Source organism: Bombina bombina, chromosome 4 (genome assembly GCF_027579735.1).
Source record: "Bombina bombina isolate aBomBom1 chromosome 4, aBomBom1.pri, whole genome shotgun sequence".
Lineage (NCBI taxonomy): Eukaryota > Metazoa > Chordata > Amphibia > Anura > Bombinatoridae > Bombina > Bombina bombina.
In genome coordinates, this window is record NC_069502.1 from 864,284,799 (window position 1) to 864,304,886 (window position 20,088).

Genomic DNA, 20,088 nt, shown 5'->3' on the forward strand with positions numbered 1-20,088 from the left:
CCAATCCGTTTACAATACCTAGGTTTCAAAATGGCGCTTTAAACACAAAGTTATTGGTTTAAGTATTTTGAACACTCAGTGCTGAAAATAGTGGGCAGGATAACGTGACATCATCAGCGAATAAAAGATATAACTTTTAGAACGTTATGAAACTTCGTTTTGGTGAAAATATAGGTCAGTAGGTTTTAATTAATGTTTATTAACTTTAATATGTTAGTTGTTTAGCTTAAAAATTATAACAGAAAGTAATCCTTTAAACAGACCTGTATCATAGTGCTAATCACTGAGTCAGGGAAACCTCTATGACTAAGCATTAAGCGTTCAATTTCCATGCCTTCAAATTTAGAGATTTGAGATCTTAATGGAAAAACGGTCCTTGAGACAGAAAATCTTGCCTTAAAAGAAGTGGCCAAGGCTGGCAACTGGACATCTGGACAAGATATGCATACCAAAAACCTGTGAGGCCATGCTGATGCTATCAGAAACACATGAGATTGTTTCATTATGATCTTGGAGATCACCCTTGGAAGAAGAACCAGAGGCGGAAAAATATAAGCAGGTTGGTAAAACCAAGAAACTACTAAGGCATCCACCATCTCCGCCTGAGGATCCCTGGACCTGGAAAGCTATCTGGAAAGCTTCTTGTTTAGACGAGAGGCCATCAGATCTATTTTGTGGAAGACCCCACATCTGTACAAGATGAAAAAACACATCTGGATGAAGAGACCACGCCCCCGGATGTAAAGTCTGACGGCTGAGATAATCCGCTTCCCAATTGTCTACACCTGGGTTATGAATCGCAGAAATTAGACAAGAGTTGGATTCCACCCAAGAAAGTATCCAAGATACTTCCTTCATTGCTGAAGGACTGTGAGTCCCTCCTTGATGATTGACATATGCCACTGTTGTGATATTGTCTGTTTGAAAACAAATGTAAAAGTTCTCTCTTCAATAAAGGCCACGACTGAAGAGCTCTGAAAATAGCACAGAGTTCTAAAATATTGATTGGTAACCTCGCCTCTTGAGGTTTTCAAACCCCTTGTGCTGTCAGAGACCCACAGACAGCTCCACAATCTGTAAAACTTACATCTGTTGTGATCACAGTCCAGGTAGGACGAACAAATAAGGCCCCTTGAACAATAAGGTGATGGTTTAACCACCAAGTCAGTGAGAGTTGAGTGTTGGGATTTAAGTATATCGTGTCCGATGCTGCAGTCATGAGACCTAAATCTTCCATGCACATAGCCACTGAAGGGAATGATAGAGAATTAAGTTTTAGACAAGGTAAAACTAAATGAATGTGTCTCTTGTCTGTCAGAGAGTCATGAACACTGAAACCTAAAAAGGTGACCCTTGTCTGAGGAATAAAGAAACTCTTTTGTAAATTGATCCTCCAACCATGTCTTTGAAGAAACCACACTAGTCATTTTGTGTGAGATTCGGCTAAAGGAAAAGATTGAGCTAGTACCAAGATATCATCCAAATAAGGAAACACTGCAAAACCCTGCTCTCTAATTACAGATAGAGGGGCATGAGAACCTTTGAGAAGATCCTCGGAGCTGTTGCTAGGCCAAACAGGGGAGCGACAAATTGGTAATGCTGGTCTAGAAAAAAGAATCTCAGAAAACGATAGTTGTCTGGATGAATCGGAATATGAAGATAAGCGCCCTGTAAGTCTATTGTGGACATGAAATAATCTTGCTGAACAAGAGGCAGAATAGTCCTTATAGTCAACATCTTGAAAGTTGGGACTCTTGATTTAGAAAAATGATTTAGAAATCCCAGATACAGAATTGGTCTAAACTAACCTTTTTTCTTTGGGACAATGAATAGATTTGATTAAAAACCCAAACCCTGTTCCGGCAGAGGAACTGGAATAATCACCCCTGAAAGCTCCAGGTCTAAAACGCATTTCCGAAAAGCCTGAGCCTTTAAAGGGTTTGTTGGAACATGAGAAAGAATCTTACCATGGGAGGTCTTATTCTGAAATCTATTCGTTACCCTTATATTATATTCTGAATATATAAAATTCTGAATCCACTGGTTTTGAACAGAGACTGTCCAAATGTGTTGAAATAATTTCAATCTGCCCCACCAATTGAACTGGTTTGAGGTCTGCACCTTCATGTATTCTTAGGGGCTGGATTAGCTTTTTTGAAAGGCTTGGATTAATTCCAATTCGGAGATGGTCTCCAATTAGAGCCAGAGACCTTAGGGGGGAAGGAGAGGTTTTTTGTTCTCTATTCTGACGAAAGGAACGAAAATGATTGGGAGCTTTAAACTTACCCTAAGATTTCTTATCCTGGGGCAGAAAAACTCCCTTTCCCCCCGGTGATAGTGGAGATAATAGAATCCATTTGAGAACCAAATAAATTACTACCATGAAATGATAAAGATAATAATCTAGATTTAGACACCATATCAACATTCCAATATTTAAGCCATAAAGCTCTTCTAGCAAGAATAGCTAAAGACATATATTTAATATCAATCTTAATGACATTAAATATAGTATTACAAATGAAAAATTAAATGATCAGCATGTTGAAGTAAAAGAACAACGCTGGATAATTCAGGATCTATTAACTGTTGAGCTAAACTGTCCAACCAAAAAGTTTAAGCAGCAGCAACATCAGTCATAGAAATGGCAGGTATAAGAATAGCCAGTATGTAAATATGCTTTTCTAAGATAAGATTCAATTCCCCTATCTAAAGTACTATCTTCTATAGGAATAGTAGTACTTTTGGCCAAAGTAGAAATAGCCCCATCAACCTTTTCCCCAAAACTCTAACTTAGCCACAGGTAAAGGATATAACTTTTTAAACCTAGAAGAAGGGTTAAAAGAAGCACCAAGTTTAGACCATTCCTTAGTATTAATATGAGAGATAGCATCTGGAATAGGAAAAACTTCAGGAGTTACCTCAGAAGTTTTAAAAACAGAATTCAAAAGTTTGCTATTCTTGTTATCAAGAGGACTAGATTCCTCAATACCCAAAGTAAACAATACTTCCTTTAATAAAGAACGAATATATTCAATCTTAAAAAGAAAGGTTGATTTATCAATTTCAGACTCTGAAGTAGGATCCTCTGAACCAGATAAATCCTCATCAGCAGAAGATACTTTAGTATGCCGACGATCAATACAGGCTTCATCAGATTTATGAGAAGAAAGGAGAGACCGTTTACATTTATTTGAAGGCGGAATAGCACTCATAGTCTTCTCTATGGCTGCAGCAATATAATCTTTAATATCTACAGGAATATCATGTACATTAGACTGTGAAGGTTTAACAGTAGATGTATTTGTATAGAAACATTATCAGCATGTAAAAGCTTTTTATAACAAGTGCTACATATTTGAGCTGAAGAAGTAAGATCAGCTAATTTACAACATACGCACTTAGTTTTGGTAGAATTGTGTTCAAGCAACTTAGTTCCTACAGTAACATCACAGGCAGGATCAGTCTGAGACATCTTGCCAAATGTAACAAAAAAGAAAAAACATAGCAGTTTCAGGAATGGGAAAAAATGCTTATGATCATTTTTTTTATACAAAAGTAAAATCAAAAGCAAGCAACCTAGCCCTCTAAGATCAAATGAGAGCAGAGCAAAAAGAGGGAGAGCCTTATATCACAAATTTAAGGCGCCAAAAATGGCACAAATGCAGAGCAAGAATCTTTTGGCTCCAAAGATAAATGACCCGACTCGCGAAAAAAACTTGCGAAAAGAAAGTCGTAAGAAATTATGTAACTTGTATCACGGCAGACGCGACTGTGCGACTATAATTTATATGACAAAAATATTGCAATAGAAAGGTAACAGTCTGCGTCATCACGAGCCTAAGCCTGCAAAATTTCTTGAAAAAAAAAAACAGACTTCAAGTTATAAATAACTGGAACCCCAGGTAAGCAAAAAAATAAATAAAACATAATTCCCAAGCTGAAACTGTATAGACTGCAAAGGGAAATACACAGACCTGACTCATGGCAAATATATACAAAATATATTTAAAACTGTATAAGATAAAGTGCCACACATAGCTGAGAGTGTCTTAAAAAATGATATATACTTACCAGAAGACACCCATCCACATATAGCAGACAGCCAAACCAGTACTGAAACATATCAGCAATGGTAGAGGAGTATAATGTCGATCTGCAAAGGGAGGCAGAGATGAATCTCTGCACCGATTGCAGAAAGCCTTAGAATAGATTTCCCATAGGTAAAAACATGGCATCGTTAGGCAATACTCCCTTCACATCGCTCAGACAAACACTGTACTTTGAGAGGAACTGGACTTCAATATGCTTAGAAGCGCCTATCACAGAAGAAAATGTGATATACATTCCTGGTAGGAATGTATATCCCATACGTCACTAGCTCATGGACTCTTGCCACTTACATGAAAGAAAGTCCATCTAAAAGGACTAAGGTTCAACAGAGGAAATTACAATCTTCAGGACCAATTCAGTACAGTATATGTAGTGCAATGCATATATGATCCACAAACTAACCCACAAATATATCCACCGCTCACTCCATATATAGAACTTTAGTGCTTTATTTTCAACTGCTTGCATAAAGCAGTAGAGTGGAATCAGAGCATATGTCAGCATATGTTATGGCATATCTAGTAGGATAAACCATACTAGTTTCACTAGTATGTAAGTATGTAGTGTTATAGAGCTGCAGATTCTTAAGATCCCACTTTCAGAAAATGAAAATGTTTTCTCTCCTGTGTGGATTTTCAGATGCCTAATAAGATTTGAGTTAAAAAGTAAAATATTTCCCATATTCAGAAAATAAAAATGCTTTCTCTCCTAATGAATTTTCAGATGGCTAATAAGAGCCGATTTCCTCGCAAAACATTTGCCACATTCAGAACATGAAAATGCTTTCTGTCCTGTGTGGATTTTTAGATGGCTAATTAGATTTGAGTTAAAAGTAAAACATTTCCCACATTCAGAACATGAAAATGCTCTCTGTTCTGTATGAGTTTTCTGATGTCTATTAAGATTTGATTTGCTAGAAAAATGTTTCTCACATTCAGAACAAGAAAATATTTTCTGTCTTGTATGAATGTTAAGATGACCAGTAAGATTTGATTTCTGATTAAAACATTTCCCACATTCAGAACATGAAAATGCCTTTTCTTCTGTATGAATTTTCTGATGTCTATAAAGATGTGACTTCCTGGAAAAACATTTCCCACATTCAGAACATGAAAATGCCTTTTCTTCTGTATGTATTTTCTGATGTCTATAAAGTTGTGACTTCCAGGTAAAACATTTCCCACATTCAGAACATAAAAATGCTTTCTCTCCTGTATGAATTTTCTGATGTCTATAAAGATGTGACTTCTTTGAAAAACATTTTCCACATTCAGAACATATATTTCCCACGTGGGTTATTTGATTTTGAAAAAGATTAAAAGAAGCATCTGCAATCTGTCCATAACTAGAATAACTGCAGTTTGTTATTTCACCTGTAAAAAAAAAAATACAATGCAAGTAATATGTATTAACAACATAATTATTTTATCTTGAGAATATTTTAACTGTTCTGAATTAGTGTCTTCTAAAGGGGATAGGATCAGCTATGGCCCTTCAACATTCTCCAGTCTAAGGCTTAAAGGGACAGTGTACTGTAATTCCCCCCCTTAATGTGTTTCCAAAGACTTGTTATCAGCTGCAGAGTATAAAATGAATGAAAAATTACTTCTTTAGATTTATGTTTGTATATGAAATAGCTGGTTTTGTTCTTTGAAACCACAACCCGATAAAAAAGGGTTAAGCTTGCAGGAAAGTCAGATCTCCTTGTTTTGTCACTTTCTGTATACACAGATGCTTCTTTATATTATCTCTGTTTGTATACTAAAGTCCAATACTGAAACTGAAAATTAACATTTCTTTACTTATCTCTTCTAAACCCCACTGAGAGTGTAATTTCTTCTGCCGACTATGTTTACACAGCTTTTCTGTAGCTAATACTCAAGTATATAGATTTTCAGTAAAGGTCTGGAATTCAATTGCAGAAATAAATGTAAACAAGCTATTTGTAAACAATTTAATACACTCCAGCAGGTTAAAAAGTTCATTTGGAACAAATTAAAGGGGAAAAAATTAGGACACTGTTGCTTTAAAGGTCCATAATAAGAAGCCTCTTACTCCTTGGTTATAGTATCTTTCCATAACAAATACAAAATTAAATTATGCAATAAAAACTAAACTGAAAATGTGAAAAATAGTCCCTTTCACTGTTGATTCTAAATGTCCCTAAAAACATAAATTATACTTACTAGATAATTTCCTTTCCTTCTGTACAGGGAGAGTCCACAGCTGAATTCCTTACTGATAGAAATACTGAACCTGGCCACCAGGATCAGGCAAAGACACCCCAGCCAAAGGTTTAAAGGGACACTGAACCCAATTTTTTATATTGTGATTCAGATAGAGCATCCAATTTTAAAGCAACTTTCTAATTTACACCTATTATCAAATTTTCTTCATTCTCTTGGTATCTTTATTTGAAAAGCAAGAATGTAAGTTTAGATGCCGGCCCACTTTTGGCGTTGAACCTGGGTTGTTCTTGCTGATTGGTGGATAAATTCACCCACCAATAAACAAGTGCTGTCTGGGGTCCTGAACCAAAAATTGGCTAGCTCCTTAGCTTAGATGTCTTCTTTTTCAAATAAAGATAGCAAGAGAACGAAGAAAAATTGATAGGAGTAAATTAGAAAGTTGCTTAAAATTGCATGCTATATCTGAATCACAAAAGAAAAAATTTGGGTTCAGTGTCCCTTTAAATACCTCCCACATTTGTTACTCTTTTATGAGTAAATACTGATACATCTCAGTGTGATTTCCATTTAACTTGTATCAGCTCATAATGGAAATAGTGAATATCCATGAAGGTACCTAAACAGAATATTTGTCTAGTGATATGGATACAATGCCTTTATCTCAGATGTAATGAAAATGTAATAACTTTATTTTGTATGTACTTGTTAAAAAAAAAATATCTTTTCAATAAAAACGATTTAAATTTAAATACCTCCCACACTTCCCTCATCCCCCAGTCACTCTGCTGAGGGAACAAGGAACAGTAGGAGAAATATCAGGGTGAAAAAGGGTGCCAGAAGAACAAGTTAAAATGTAGGGCCGTCCAACGGAGAACAACGGGTGGGAGCTGTGGACTCTCCCTGTACAGAAGGAAAGGAAATTATCTAGTAACCATAATTTATGTTTTCCTTCTTAATACAGGGAGAGTCCACAGCTGCATTCCTTACTTATGGGAAATTATACTCAAGCTCTAGAGGACACTGAATGCTAACGGGAGGGCAAAAAGGAGAGGCAGCCCCCTTCTGAGGGCACTACAGCCTGCAAAACCCTTTCTCCCGAAGGCTGCTTCAACAGAAGCAAAAACTCTTTAAAAATGTTTTAGGAAAATAAATGCAAGGAGGAACATATAGCCACCCTACCAATCTGATCCATAAAGGCCTCATTTTAGAAGGCCTAAGAGGGTGTCACATATGCCAAGCGGATGATACTCCACAACTAAAAGATAAGGAAGTCGAAGACGCCTTCTGACCCTTAAGCTTCCCAGATAGATAACAAACAGAGAAAAAAATCTGTCAATTACTATGTAGCCTGAAGATAGAACTTCAAGGCACGACTCCATATTATGTAGAAAAACTTTCCTTCGAGAAGAAGGAATAGAACATAAGAAAAGAACCACAATTTCTTGATTGAAGTTGCGATGACACACCTGTAATAGGAAGTCCAAACTAGGTTCGTAGAACAACCTTGTTATCATGGGACACCAGATAAACAGGGTCGCATAGCAAGGTTGCAATCTCAGAGATTTCTGCACCCAGAAACCATAGTTAGATGGAAGGGATCTTCCAAGATAACTGCTTAAAGTCAACCTTATGCATAGGTACAAAAGTAGTCCGATGCCAAACAGTAGAACAAGGAGGAGCATCCGATCAACCCACAGGCCTGATCGTAGTCAGAGTCTTAACAAAAAAACTGTACGTCTGGAAGCTCAATGAGTCTCTAGTGCAGTAAACACAGACAGGGCTACAACTGTCCAAACAAGGAACGATCTAAGAGGCCCTTCTCCAGACCCTCCTGGAGAAAGGAAAAATTCCTGGCAGACTTGAATAGTGTGCCAGGGCGAACCACGCTCTTCACAGAAGAAGGGGTTCCTCCACACCTCATGATAGATGATAAGGAACCGGCTACGCTCTTGAAGGAGAGGACCAAAACCTCTCAAAAAACCCTCTTTTGGCAAAGACTCTCGCAGTCCGCCTCAGATAAATAAGATTTGATGAACCAAAGGGGCCTTGTACCAGCAGATCCTTGCGACAAGGTAACCCTCATGGAGAAGACGACATCCCCACCAAAACAGGAACCACGATCTACACGGCCGTAACGGAGCAATCAGTATCACTGACGCCTGCTCCTGCTAGGTTCGACAGCACTATAAGTCATATAATGAAAATCTTTATTATAGACCCATTAAAACCAGCGACGTTTCAGGGATTAACCCCTTAGTCATGCTATCTGTTACATACAAATATTTTCTGTCTTTTAAAAACAATCTTTTCGCGCCAAACATTCCTAGGTGGAACCTTAGCCCCATCTAGTGGCCACTCATTTCTATTACATTAAAAGAAACTTATGTAACAAGTTTAAAACAATGTACACCATTTGTTACAGAATTGCAGAAAGACAATGTTTTAGAAAAAAACTTTTTTTGTTCATTGCATATTTTGTTTACAACAATACTTTCTTATTGAAGCCCACCTTTTGTTTTTAAAAAAATCATAGTTACAGAACACCCACAACACATTGTGTAATATTTCAAAAGGCTCTGATTAATTATATTGATTTTCTTTCAACCCCAACTATTTATTATGGGGATCCAACCTCAGCCCTTTCAATTAAAGCTAATCTTAACCCATCTTTAAAAGAAGCAGGATAAATCAAAGTCTTCGTTTAGACCCTTTGGTGCCAGTGTCTCCATTTTGTGGACCCACCACATTTCTCTTTGCTTCAAAAGTCTCTCTCTATCTGCCCCATTTCTAGGTAATTTTATTTGTTCAATAATTTGCCAAAAAAAAAAAAAGGATAGGGCAAGAATACAACAGATAAAAAGGAAAATGAAAGGGGGAAATTTCACTAAAAGTGATAACCAAGCACTAAAATCATTGAAAATAAATTATATCGTTCTTAAAGGGGCAGACAAGGGCGGAGCAACCATAGTAATGGACAAAAGCTACTATGTTAATGAAATAAGAGCACAACTATATGGCCCTTTGACTTATAAAAAAATTCATCTAATCCATTATAAAAAAGATACAGAAAGAGGTCAAATATATTCTTGACCAAGCAATTAAGTCTGGTATTATAGATAAAAAAAAACTAGCAGATTATTTATACATCGAAAAACCTAGAACCCCAATTTTCTATACTGTCCCTAAAGTGCATAAAGATCTCAATAAACCGCCAGGGAGACCCATAGTCTCTAGTGTTGATTCTGTCTATACAAACATCTCTAGGTTCATTGATAAACTGTTACAACCAGAAGTTATTAAAATGGCAAGTTATTTGAGAGACACAGGCCATTTTTTAGACAGAGCCAGAGTTGGAATTCCCATCTGGCAGATATCTACTATTCACCAAGGATGTGAAAAGCTTGTACACCTCTATTAAGCATGAAACTGGGGTTGCCATCATAAATAAAACACTCATGGTGAGTGGTAGATATACAGAGGAGCAATGTCTATTTGTTGAAAAATTACTTTGTCTAATTTTGTATTGGAATTATTTCCTTTTTCAGGAAGAGTGGTTTATTCAGGTGAAAGGTACAGCCATGGGTTCTAACGTTGCCCCATCATACGCCAACCTATATATGAATGAATTTGAAGAGAGAATGGTCTATGAGAACCATCTGTTTAAAAGCTATGGAGCAGTGTGATGGCGCTACATCTATGATGTGTTTGGCGTGTGGTGTGGCGACGTTGGAACCCTGGAGAAATTTGTCGTGGAACTTAACTCTGAAGTGAGGGATCTGCAATTTACCATCACAGATAGTGAAGAGTCAGTTACCTTTTTAGACACTAGGATAACTAAAGGGGCTAATGGGTTCAAATTTGATTTGTTTTCAAATGAAACAGATAAAAACACATTATTAAAATATGATAGTTTTCACCCCAAGAAGTTAATTGACTCCCGACCAAAAAGCCAGCTACTAAGAGTACAGAGGATAGCAAGTGATGACACAGATAGGGAGTTGAGACTAAAACAAATGAAAAGAAAGTTCTTAAAGAGAGGTTATCCATTAAATCTCATTAATAAAAAAATGAAAGAGATTCAAAACCCCACACAAAAGGAAGATAAAAATAATAAAAATGATAGGATGGTTTTTGTATCCCAGTACAGCCCTCAAAGTAATGACATCACACGGGTGATTAATAAAAATTGGCATGTATTAAAAAACTGTAACCCAGAAATTAAATTGTTCCAGGAACCCCCACTTATGGCCTTTAGGCGGGTTAAAAGTATACAGGACCATTTGGTTAAGACTAGGATTGCACCGATACCAAGTATTTGCATGAGTACTTGTACTCGTGCAAATGCACCGATACTTAAACAAATACCTCCAATTCCTACCCATATGCCATCTTGTGGCATTTTTCAAACTGCATGTTCCCATTTCATTTTAAGCTCGAGTGGAGACTTAACTAAAAATTGTTCTGCCAATACAAATTGCTGTTATTTGTATTATTGTACAACAGAGCAGTCATTCAGACAAACCCCTGAAGTACTGGGCAGTTAATAAACTGACATTTAATGGCCCAAAAATATCTTTCTAACCCATGCAGTAGTGTGAAAAGTGAAAGACTGTTCAGCTTAGCGTCAAACGTCCTTGCTGTTAGCAGAAACAGACTTGTAGCTGAACATGCAGAGATGCTTCTGTTCCTTAATAAGAACTTTCCACTAACTTTTGAAAAAATATTCTAATTGCTAGATTGCCTGTTATACTACTAGTTCTCCTCTTGCACAATTATGCTCAAAACATACTGTACTCTGAGGAACAACCTTAGCCAGGGCTGGACTGAGTCAGTAGAATGCAAATCCCCCATTTTTCTCAAAGAGGATTATTGGGATACTCCTTCCTCAATATTATTTTCAGAATTAAATTATATTACTTTGTATTAAGTACAAATGTTAGATTTATGAGTTATATAGGCACCCTACAACCCAATTGCATCCAGTAATCCCCCCTTTAAATTGTAGCTTTCCAGCCCTACCTGCTGCAGCTGTTATTTATTGTTGTTATTATTAACATGTTATTGTAATATTTTTATTTATAAACATGTTCTGTAAACTTTGTGACCACAAGCACATAAAACAGAATTTATGCTTACCTGATAAATTACTTTCTCCAACGGTGTGTCCGGTCCACGGCGTCATCCTTACTTGTGGGATATCTCTTCCCCAACAGGAAATGGCAAAGAGTCCCAGCAAAGCTGGCCATATAGTCCCTCCTAGGCTCCGCCCACCCCAGTCATTCGACCGACGGACAGGAGGAAATATATATAGGAGAAACCATATGGTACCGTGGTGACTGTAGTTAGAGAAAATAATTCTTAATTTTTCTTTTTAAAAAAACACAATATCAGATTTTTAATTTTAGTGTATACAACTACAAATTGTTTTTAAGGTTCTTTCTAGTTTCTAACAAACAAGGTTTTTTAACATAAAGTTTATTGTCTATTTTCTTATCTATGTTCATATTTTAATGTTTACTATAGCATTCAAGGTGGTAACACTGAACAAATCCTATATGTTTTTCAAACATACAATAATGCAAAGCTTTAACAAGCTCACCTGCCAATCAGTATCACCACACTCTGACTGGCTGGTAACTAATCATGCAATTAATGGTCCCTTTTATAAAGCCGGTAGGCACCATGCTTGCAACACTTCTAATTTTTCATCTCTTGAGAAAGTCTGGGCGTCCTCAGACGAAACGCGTAGAGTTTGTTTCATAGCTGTATGTTATATCATAACACAGTTTGGATGTAAAGATACCTTTATATGCAGATTTTATTTGTGCCTCTTGTAAGTAGCCATTTGTATGTGTGCACTTACACTGAATTAAAGAATAATACACTTGAATTGGGCTGCGCCTGTCTTTGCTTTCTTTTCACAGAGAAAATAATTCATCAGACCTGATTAAAAAACCAGGGCGGGCCGTGGACCGGACACACCGTTGGAGAAAGTAATTTATCAGGTAAGCATAAATTCTGTTTTCTCCAACATTGGTGTGTCCGGTCCACGGCGTCATCCTTACTTGTGGGAACCAATACCAAAGCTTTAGGACACGGATGAAGGGAGGGAGCAAATCAGGTTACCTAAACGGAAGGCACCACAGCTTGCAAAACCTTTCTCCCAAAAATAGCCTCCGAAGAAGCAAAAGTATCAAATTTGTAAAATTTGGCAAAAGTGTGCAGTGAAGACCAAGTCGCTGCCTTACATATCTGGTCAACAGAAGCCTCGTTCTTGAAGGCCCATGTGGAAGCCACAGCCCTAGTGGAGTGAGCTGTGATTCTTTCAGGAGGCTGCCGTCCGGCAGTCTCATAAGCCAATCGGATGATGCTTTTAAGCCAAAAGGAAAGAGAGGTAGAAGTCGCTTTTTGACCTCTCCTTTTACCAGAATAAACAACAAACAAGGAAGATGTTTGTCTGAAATCTTTTGTAGCCTCTAAATAGAATTTTAGAGCACGGACTACGTCCAAATTGTGTAACAAACGTTCCTTCTTTGAAACTGGATTCGGACATAAAGAAGGTACAACTATCTCCTGGTTAATATTTTTGTTAGAAACAACCTTAGGAATAAAACCAGGCTTAGTACGCAAAACCACCTTATCTGCATGGAACACCAGATAGGGCGGAGAACACTGCAGAGCAGATAACTCTGAAACTCTTCTAGCAGAAGAAATTGCAACCAAAAACAAAACTTTCCAAGATAGTAACTTAATATCTATGGAATGTAAAGGTTCAAACGGAACCCCTTGAAGAACTGAAAGAACTAGATTTAGACTCCAGGGAGGAGTCAAAGGTCTGTAAACAGGCTTGATCCTAACCAGAGCCTGAACAAATGCTTGAACATCTGGCACAGCTGCCAGTCTTTTGTGTAGTAAGACAGATAAAGCAGAGATCTGTCCCTTTAGAGAACTTGCAGATAATCCTTTCTCCAAACCTTCTTGTAGAAAGGAGAGAATCTTAGGAATTTTTATCTTATTCCATGGGAATTCTTTGGATTCACACCAACAGATATATCTTTTCCATATTTTATGGTAAATCTTTCTAATTACCGGTTTTCTGGCCTGAACCAGAGTATCTATCACAGAATATGAAAAACCCACACTTCGATAGAATCAAGCGTTCAATCTCCAAGCCGTCAGCTGGAGGGAGACCAGATTTGGATGTTCGAATGGACCCTGAACAAGAAGGTCCTGTCTCAAAGGTAGCTTCCATGGTGGAACCGATGACATATTCACCAGTTCTGCATACCAAGTCCTGCGTGGCCACGCAGGAGCTATCAAGATCACCAAGGCCCTCTCCTGATTGATCCTGGCTACCAGCCTGGGAATGAGAGGAAACGGTGGAAATACATAAGCTAGGTTGAAGGTCCAAGGTGCTACTAGTGCATCTACTAGAGTCGCCTTGGGATCCCTGGATCTGGACCCGTAGCAAGGAACCTTGAAGTTCTGACGAGACGCCATCAGATCCATGTCTGGAATGCCCCATAATTGAGTTATTTGGGCAAAGATCTCCGGATGGAGTTCCCACTCCCCCGGATGGAATGTCTGACGACTCAGAAAATCCGCCTCCCAGTTTTCCACACCTGGGATGTGGATCGCAGACAGGTGGCAGGAGTGATCCTCCGTCCATTGTATTATTTTGGTCACTTCTTTCATCGCCAGGGAACTCCTTGTTCCCCCCTGATGATTGATATACGCAACGGTCGTCATGTTGTCTGATTGGAACCTTATGAATCTGGCCTTTGCTAGTTGAGGCCAAGCCCTGAGAGCATTGAATATCGCTCTCAGTTCCAGAATGTTTATCGGGAGAAGAGACTCTTCCCGAGACCATAGGCCCTGAGCTTTCAGGGATTCCCAGACCGCGCCCCAGCCCACTAGACTGGCGTCGGTCGTGACAATGACCCACTCTGGTCTGCGGAAGCTCATTCCCTGGGACAGATGGTCCAGGGTCAGCCACCAACGGAGTGAATCTCTGGTCTTCTGATCTACTTGAATCATTGGAGACAAGTCTGTATAGTCCCCATTCCACTGTTTGAGCATGCACAGTTGTAATGGTCTTAGATGAATTCGTGCAAAAGGAACTATGTCCATTGCTGCAACCATCAACCCTACTACTTCCATGCACTGCGCTATGGAAGGACGAGGAACAGAATGAAGAACTTGACAAGAGCTTAGAAGTTTTGACTTTCTGACCTCTGTCAGAAAAATCCTCATTTCTAAGGAATCTATTATTGTTCCCAAGAAGGGAACTCTTGTCGACGGAGACAGAGAACTTTTTTCTATGTTCACCTTCCATCCGTGTGATCTGAGAAAGGCCAGAACGATGTTTGTATGAGCCTTTGCTTTTGACAGGGACGACGCTTGTATTAGAATGTCGTCCAAGTAAGGTACTACTGCAATGCCCCTCGGTCTTAGAACCGCTAGAAGGGACCCTAGTACCTTTGTGAAAATCCTTGGAGCAGTGGCTAACCCGAATGGGAGGGCCACAAACTGGTAATGCTTGTCCAGAAAAGCGAACCTTAGGAACTGATGATGTTCTTTGTGGATAGGAATATGTAGGTACGCATCCTTTAGATCCACGGTAGTCATAAATTGACTTTCCTGGATAGTGGGTAGAATCGTTCGAATGGTTTCCATCTTGAACGATGGTACCCTGAGAAATTTGTTTAGGATCTTCAAATCCAAAATTGGTCTGAAAGTTCCCTCTTTTTTGGGAACTACGAACAGATTGGAATAAAATCCCATTCCTTGTTCCTTTATTGGAACTGGGTGTATCACTCCTATCTTTAACAGGTCTTCTACACAATGTAAGAACGCCTGTCTCTTTATTTGGTTTGAGGATAAGTGAGACATGTGGAACCTTCCCCTTGGGGGTAGTTCCCTGAATTCCAGGAGATAACCCTGAGAAACTATTTCTAGCGCCCAGGGATCCTGAACATCTCTTGCCCAAGCCTGAGCAAAGAGAGAGAGTCTGCCCCCCACTAGATCCGGTCCCGGATCGAGGGCTACTCCTTCATGCTGTTTTGTTAGCAGCGGCAGGCTTCTTGGCCTGCTTACCCTTGTTCCAGCCTTGCATCGGTTTCCAGGCTGGTTTGGGTTGTGAGGCATTACCCTCTTGCTTAGAGGATGCAGAATTAGAGGCCGGTCCGTTCCTGAAATTGCGAAAGGAACGAAAATTAGACTTATTTTTGGCCTTGAAAGGCCTATCTTGTGGAAGGGCGTGGCCCTTTCCCCCAGTGATGTCTGAAATAATCTCTTTCAATTCTGGTCCAAATAGAGTTTTACCTTTGAAAGGGATGTTAAGCAATTTTGTCTTGGATGACACATCCGCTGACCAAGACTTTAGCCAAAGCGCTCTGCGCGCCACGATAGCAAACCCTGAATTTTTCGCCGCTAATCTAGCTAATTGCAAAGCGGCATCTAAAATAAAAGAGTTAGCCAACTTAAGTGCGTGAACTCTGTCCATAACCTCCTCATATGGAGTCTCTCTACTAAGCGAGTTTTCTAGTTCCTCGAACCAGAACCACGCTGCTGTAGTGACAGGAACAATGCACGAAATGGGTTGTAGAAGGTAACCTTGCTGTACAAAAATCTTTTTAAGCAAACCCTCCAATTTTTTATCCATAGGATCTTTGAAAGCACAACTATCTTCGATAGGAATAGTAGTGCGTTTGTTTAGAGTAGAAACTGCCCCCTCGACCTTAGGGACTGTCTGCCATAAGTCCTTTCTGGGGTCGACCATAGGAAATAATTTCTTAAATATAGAAATTATTATTACTATGTCCGCCACCCGCTTGGGTATAGGAAAAGCGTCGGGGTGCACCGGAACCTCTAGGAACTTGTCCATCTTGCATAATTTCTCTGGAATGACCAAGTTATCACAATCATCCAGAGTAGATAACACCTCCTTAAGCAGTGCGCGGAGATGTTCTAATTTAAATTTAAATGTCACAACATCAGGTTCAGCTTGTTGAGAAATTTTTCCTGAATCTGAAATTTCCCCATCTGACAAAACCTCCCTCATGGCCCCTTCAGATTGGTGTGAGGGTATGACAGAACAATTATCATCAGCGCCCTCCTGCTCTTCAGTGTTTAAAACAGAGCAATCGCGCTTTCTCTGATAAGTAGGAATTTTGGATAAAATATTTGCTATGGAGTTATCCATTACAGCCGTTAATTGTTGCATGGTAATAAGCATTGGCGCACTAGATGTACTAGGGGCCTCCTGTGTGGGCAAAACTGGTGTAGACACAGTAGGAGATGATGTAGTATCATGTTTACTCCCCTCATCTGAGGAATCATCTTGGGCAATTTCATTATCTGTGGCGGTACTGTCCTTACTTTGTTTGGACGCTATGGCACAATTATCACAAATATAAATGGGGAGACACATTGGCTTTCATACATATAGGACATAGCTTATTCGAAGGCACAGACATGTTAAACAGGTTTAAACTTGTCAACAAAGTACAAAAAACGTTTTAAAACAAAACCGTTACTGTCTCTTTAAATTTTAAACAGAAAACACTTTATTACTGAATATGTGAAAAAGTATGAAGGAATTGTTCAAAAATTACCAAAATTTCACCACAGTGTCTTAAAGCATTAAGAGTATTGCACACCAATTTTCAGAGCTTTAACCCTTAAAATAACGGAACCGGAGCCGTTTACAAATTTAACCCCTATACAGTCCCAGCTATAGCCTTTGCTGAGACCCAACCAAGCCCAGAGGGGAATACGATACCAATTGACGCCTTCTAGAAGCTTTTCCAGCAAATTTCAGATCCTCACACATGCATCTGCATGCCCTGCTCTCAAAAAACAACTGCGCAGTAATGGCGCGAAAATGAGGCTCAGTCTACAACTAGGAAGGCCCCCTGACTGGAAAAGGTGTCTAACATAGTGCCTGCCGTTTAATAAACGTTCCCCAAGTTTATAAATGCGAATTGTCAGCATAAATATGAATAAAATGCCCAAATAAAGCAATCGATTTAGCCCATAAAAGTGTCTACCAGTTTTATAGCCCATATTAAGCCCTTTATTCTGTTTGTTTGACTAAGAAAATGGCTTACCGGTCCCCATGAGGGGAAATGACAGCCTTCCAGCATTACATGGTCTTGTTAGAAATATGGCTAGTCATACCTTAAGCAGAAAAGTCTGCTAACTGTTTCCCCCAACTGAAGTTACTTCATCTCAACAGTCCTATGTGGAAACAGCAATCGATTTTAGTTACTGTCTGCTAAAATCATCTTCCTCTCACAAACAGAAATCTTCATCCTTTTCTGTTTCAGAGTAAATAGTACATACCAGCACTATTTTAAAATAACAAACACTTGATAGAAGAATAAAAACTACATTTAAACACCAAAAAACTCTTAACCATCTCCGTGGAGATGTTGCCTGTGCAACGGCAAAGAGAATGACTGGGGTGGGCGGAGCCTAGGAGGGACTATATGGCCAGCTTTGCTGGGACTCTTTGCCATTTCCTGTTGGGGAAGAGATATCCCACAAGTAAGGATGACGCCGTGGACCGGACACACCAATGTTGGAGAAATCTGTTTTATTATTTCAAAATGTCTTTTCAGATACAGTTTATAATTATAAAGAAGTGATCTTAAATCATTACATGTGCTAGATAAACTGTCATGACATAAAAAAGTATCGGTAATTGGTATCGGTGAGTGTTTGAAAAAAAGTATCGGTACTTGTACTCAGTCTTAAAAAAATGGTATCGGTGCAACCCTAGTTAAGACAGATATAGGTCCAAGCAAGGGTAGTAAACAAGCATACATAGGAAGTAAAAGAAAAGGGAGTTACCCCTGCTTGGGATGCATGAGCTGTAGCTCCATAATTAAAGGTCTACACTTTTTTCACCCTCATAGTGGAAAGAGGTACAATAAAGAAGGCTTTTACACTTGTGAGAGTACATACGTAGTATATCTAATTAAATGTCTGTGCTCTTTGTTCTATTTGGGGGAAACAACGCAAAAGGTTAGAGAGCGTATGACACAACATCTCTCTAACATTAGGAGAGGAAACATTGAAGCCCCATTATCCAAGCATTTTATAGAACAAGGGCATGGCATAAGTCAGCTCAGATGGCAAATCATTGAACAAATAAAATTACCTAGAAATGGGGCAGATAGAGAAAGACTTTTGAAGCAAAGAGAAATGTGGTGGATCCACAAAATGGAGACACTTGCACCAAAGGGTCTAAACCGAGACTTTGATTTATCCTGCTTCTTTTAAAGATGGGTTAAGATTAGCTTTAATTGAAAGGGCTGAGGTTGGATCCCCATAGTAAATAGTTGGGGTTGAAAGAAAATCACTATAATAAATAGCCTTTTGAAATATTACACAATGTGTTGTGGGTGTTCTCTAACAATGATTTTTAAAAAAAAAAAAAAAAAAAAAGGTGGGCTTCAATAAGAAAGTATTGTTGTAAACAAAATATGCAATGAACAAAAAAAGTTTTTTTCTAAAACATTGTCTTTCTGCAATTCTGTAACAAATGGTGTACATTGTTTTAAACTTGTTACATAAGTTTCTTTTAATGTAATACAAATGAGTGGCCACTAGATGGGGCTAAGGTTCCACCTAGAAATGTTTGGCGCAAAAAAGATTGTGTTTAAAAGACAGAAAATATTTGTATGTAACAGATAGCATGACTAAGGGTTTAATCCCCGAAACGTTGCTGGTTTTAATGTGTCTATAATAAAGATTTTCATTATATGACATAGTGCTGGTGTATTGTGTACTATTGGATGAAGAAAGGGTTACTGCAGTTAAACCCCAATACCGTGCACTATTACAGTGGTGCTGTTTTCCCATCCCTTTGAAATTGAACCTGCTAGGTTCGAGCCACCACTCGAGGAAGGAGTGATATGGCTGAAAGGAAAAATTGTATTAAACCTCCAAGACACCACTAATGCATCCATTAGCTCCGCATGAGGATCCCTGAACCACGACCCATCTGTGGAACTTGGTATAGAGATGGGACGTCCTGAGATTCTCATCTGGCGTCCCCTTCCTGTTACAATTAACCAACCACTCCTCGGATGGAGACCATATCCCCAGAAAAAGGGAATGTCTGAAGAGAACATCCGTCCCGGATGACCCCCATCCAGAGAATGGATTGCAAACAGCGAGCAGTAGTGGGCTCCCGCCCTCTACCAAACCCGAGATACTACCCTCATCGCTAGGGAGCCTCTCGAAGACTGACCAGAATCTAAAGACTGGGACTAACCCAGTAGAATAAACCCTTAGAGCAAAGGGATTGCCTGAAGATCTATTAGGTTAAATGGGAGGGAGAACTCCTAAGTCCACGGACCCCATGCCCTCTTGGCACGCTCTCACCATCCCGACGTACTGCAACCGAAGTCAAAACCACCCAGGATTAATATGAAAAATGTCCCTCAGGACAAGGAGATCTGGACAAAGACACTAGAGAGCAATTCTCTCAATCATTAGTCCAGGTAAATCTGTTAAGACATATTCGAAACAGCGCTGCTCCACTGTCTCAGCATACACCGAGCCACTGCTGAGGAATGAAGCCCAAGATGGACCACATGACAAATCAACAGCACCCAACACAGAGCCAGCGATGGCCTGAAGGAGGTCTGGAGGGCATGACTTGATGAAGCTAACTCATAACGTCACAAGTCCGATAGAAGTGTATCCATGTCTATGAAGACTAAATTAGCATCCAGGAATCCACCCTGGTGCCTACACCAGAGAACTCAGGTCT

At 39.1% G+C, this 20,088-nt stretch overlaps 1 protein-coding gene across 2 annotated transcripts in view; it reads right to left on the reverse strand.

Annotated features, from left to right (window-relative positions):
- Window positions 1-4,546: 4,546 nt before the first annotated feature.
- Window positions 4,547-20,088, reverse strand: part of LOC128655663 (gastrula zinc finger protein XlCGF17.1-like) — a 45,269-nt gene continuing 29,727 nt past the window's right edge. For both annotated transcript variants that reach the window (XM_053709245.1, XM_053709246.1), the window contains one exon: window positions 4,547-5,486. In XM_053709245.1, the coding sequence (XP_053565220.1) occupies window positions 4,822-5,486 (665 nt within the window). In that variant the 3' untranslated portion in view covers window positions 4,547-4,821. The remainder of the gene's footprint in view (window positions 5,487-20,088) is intronic.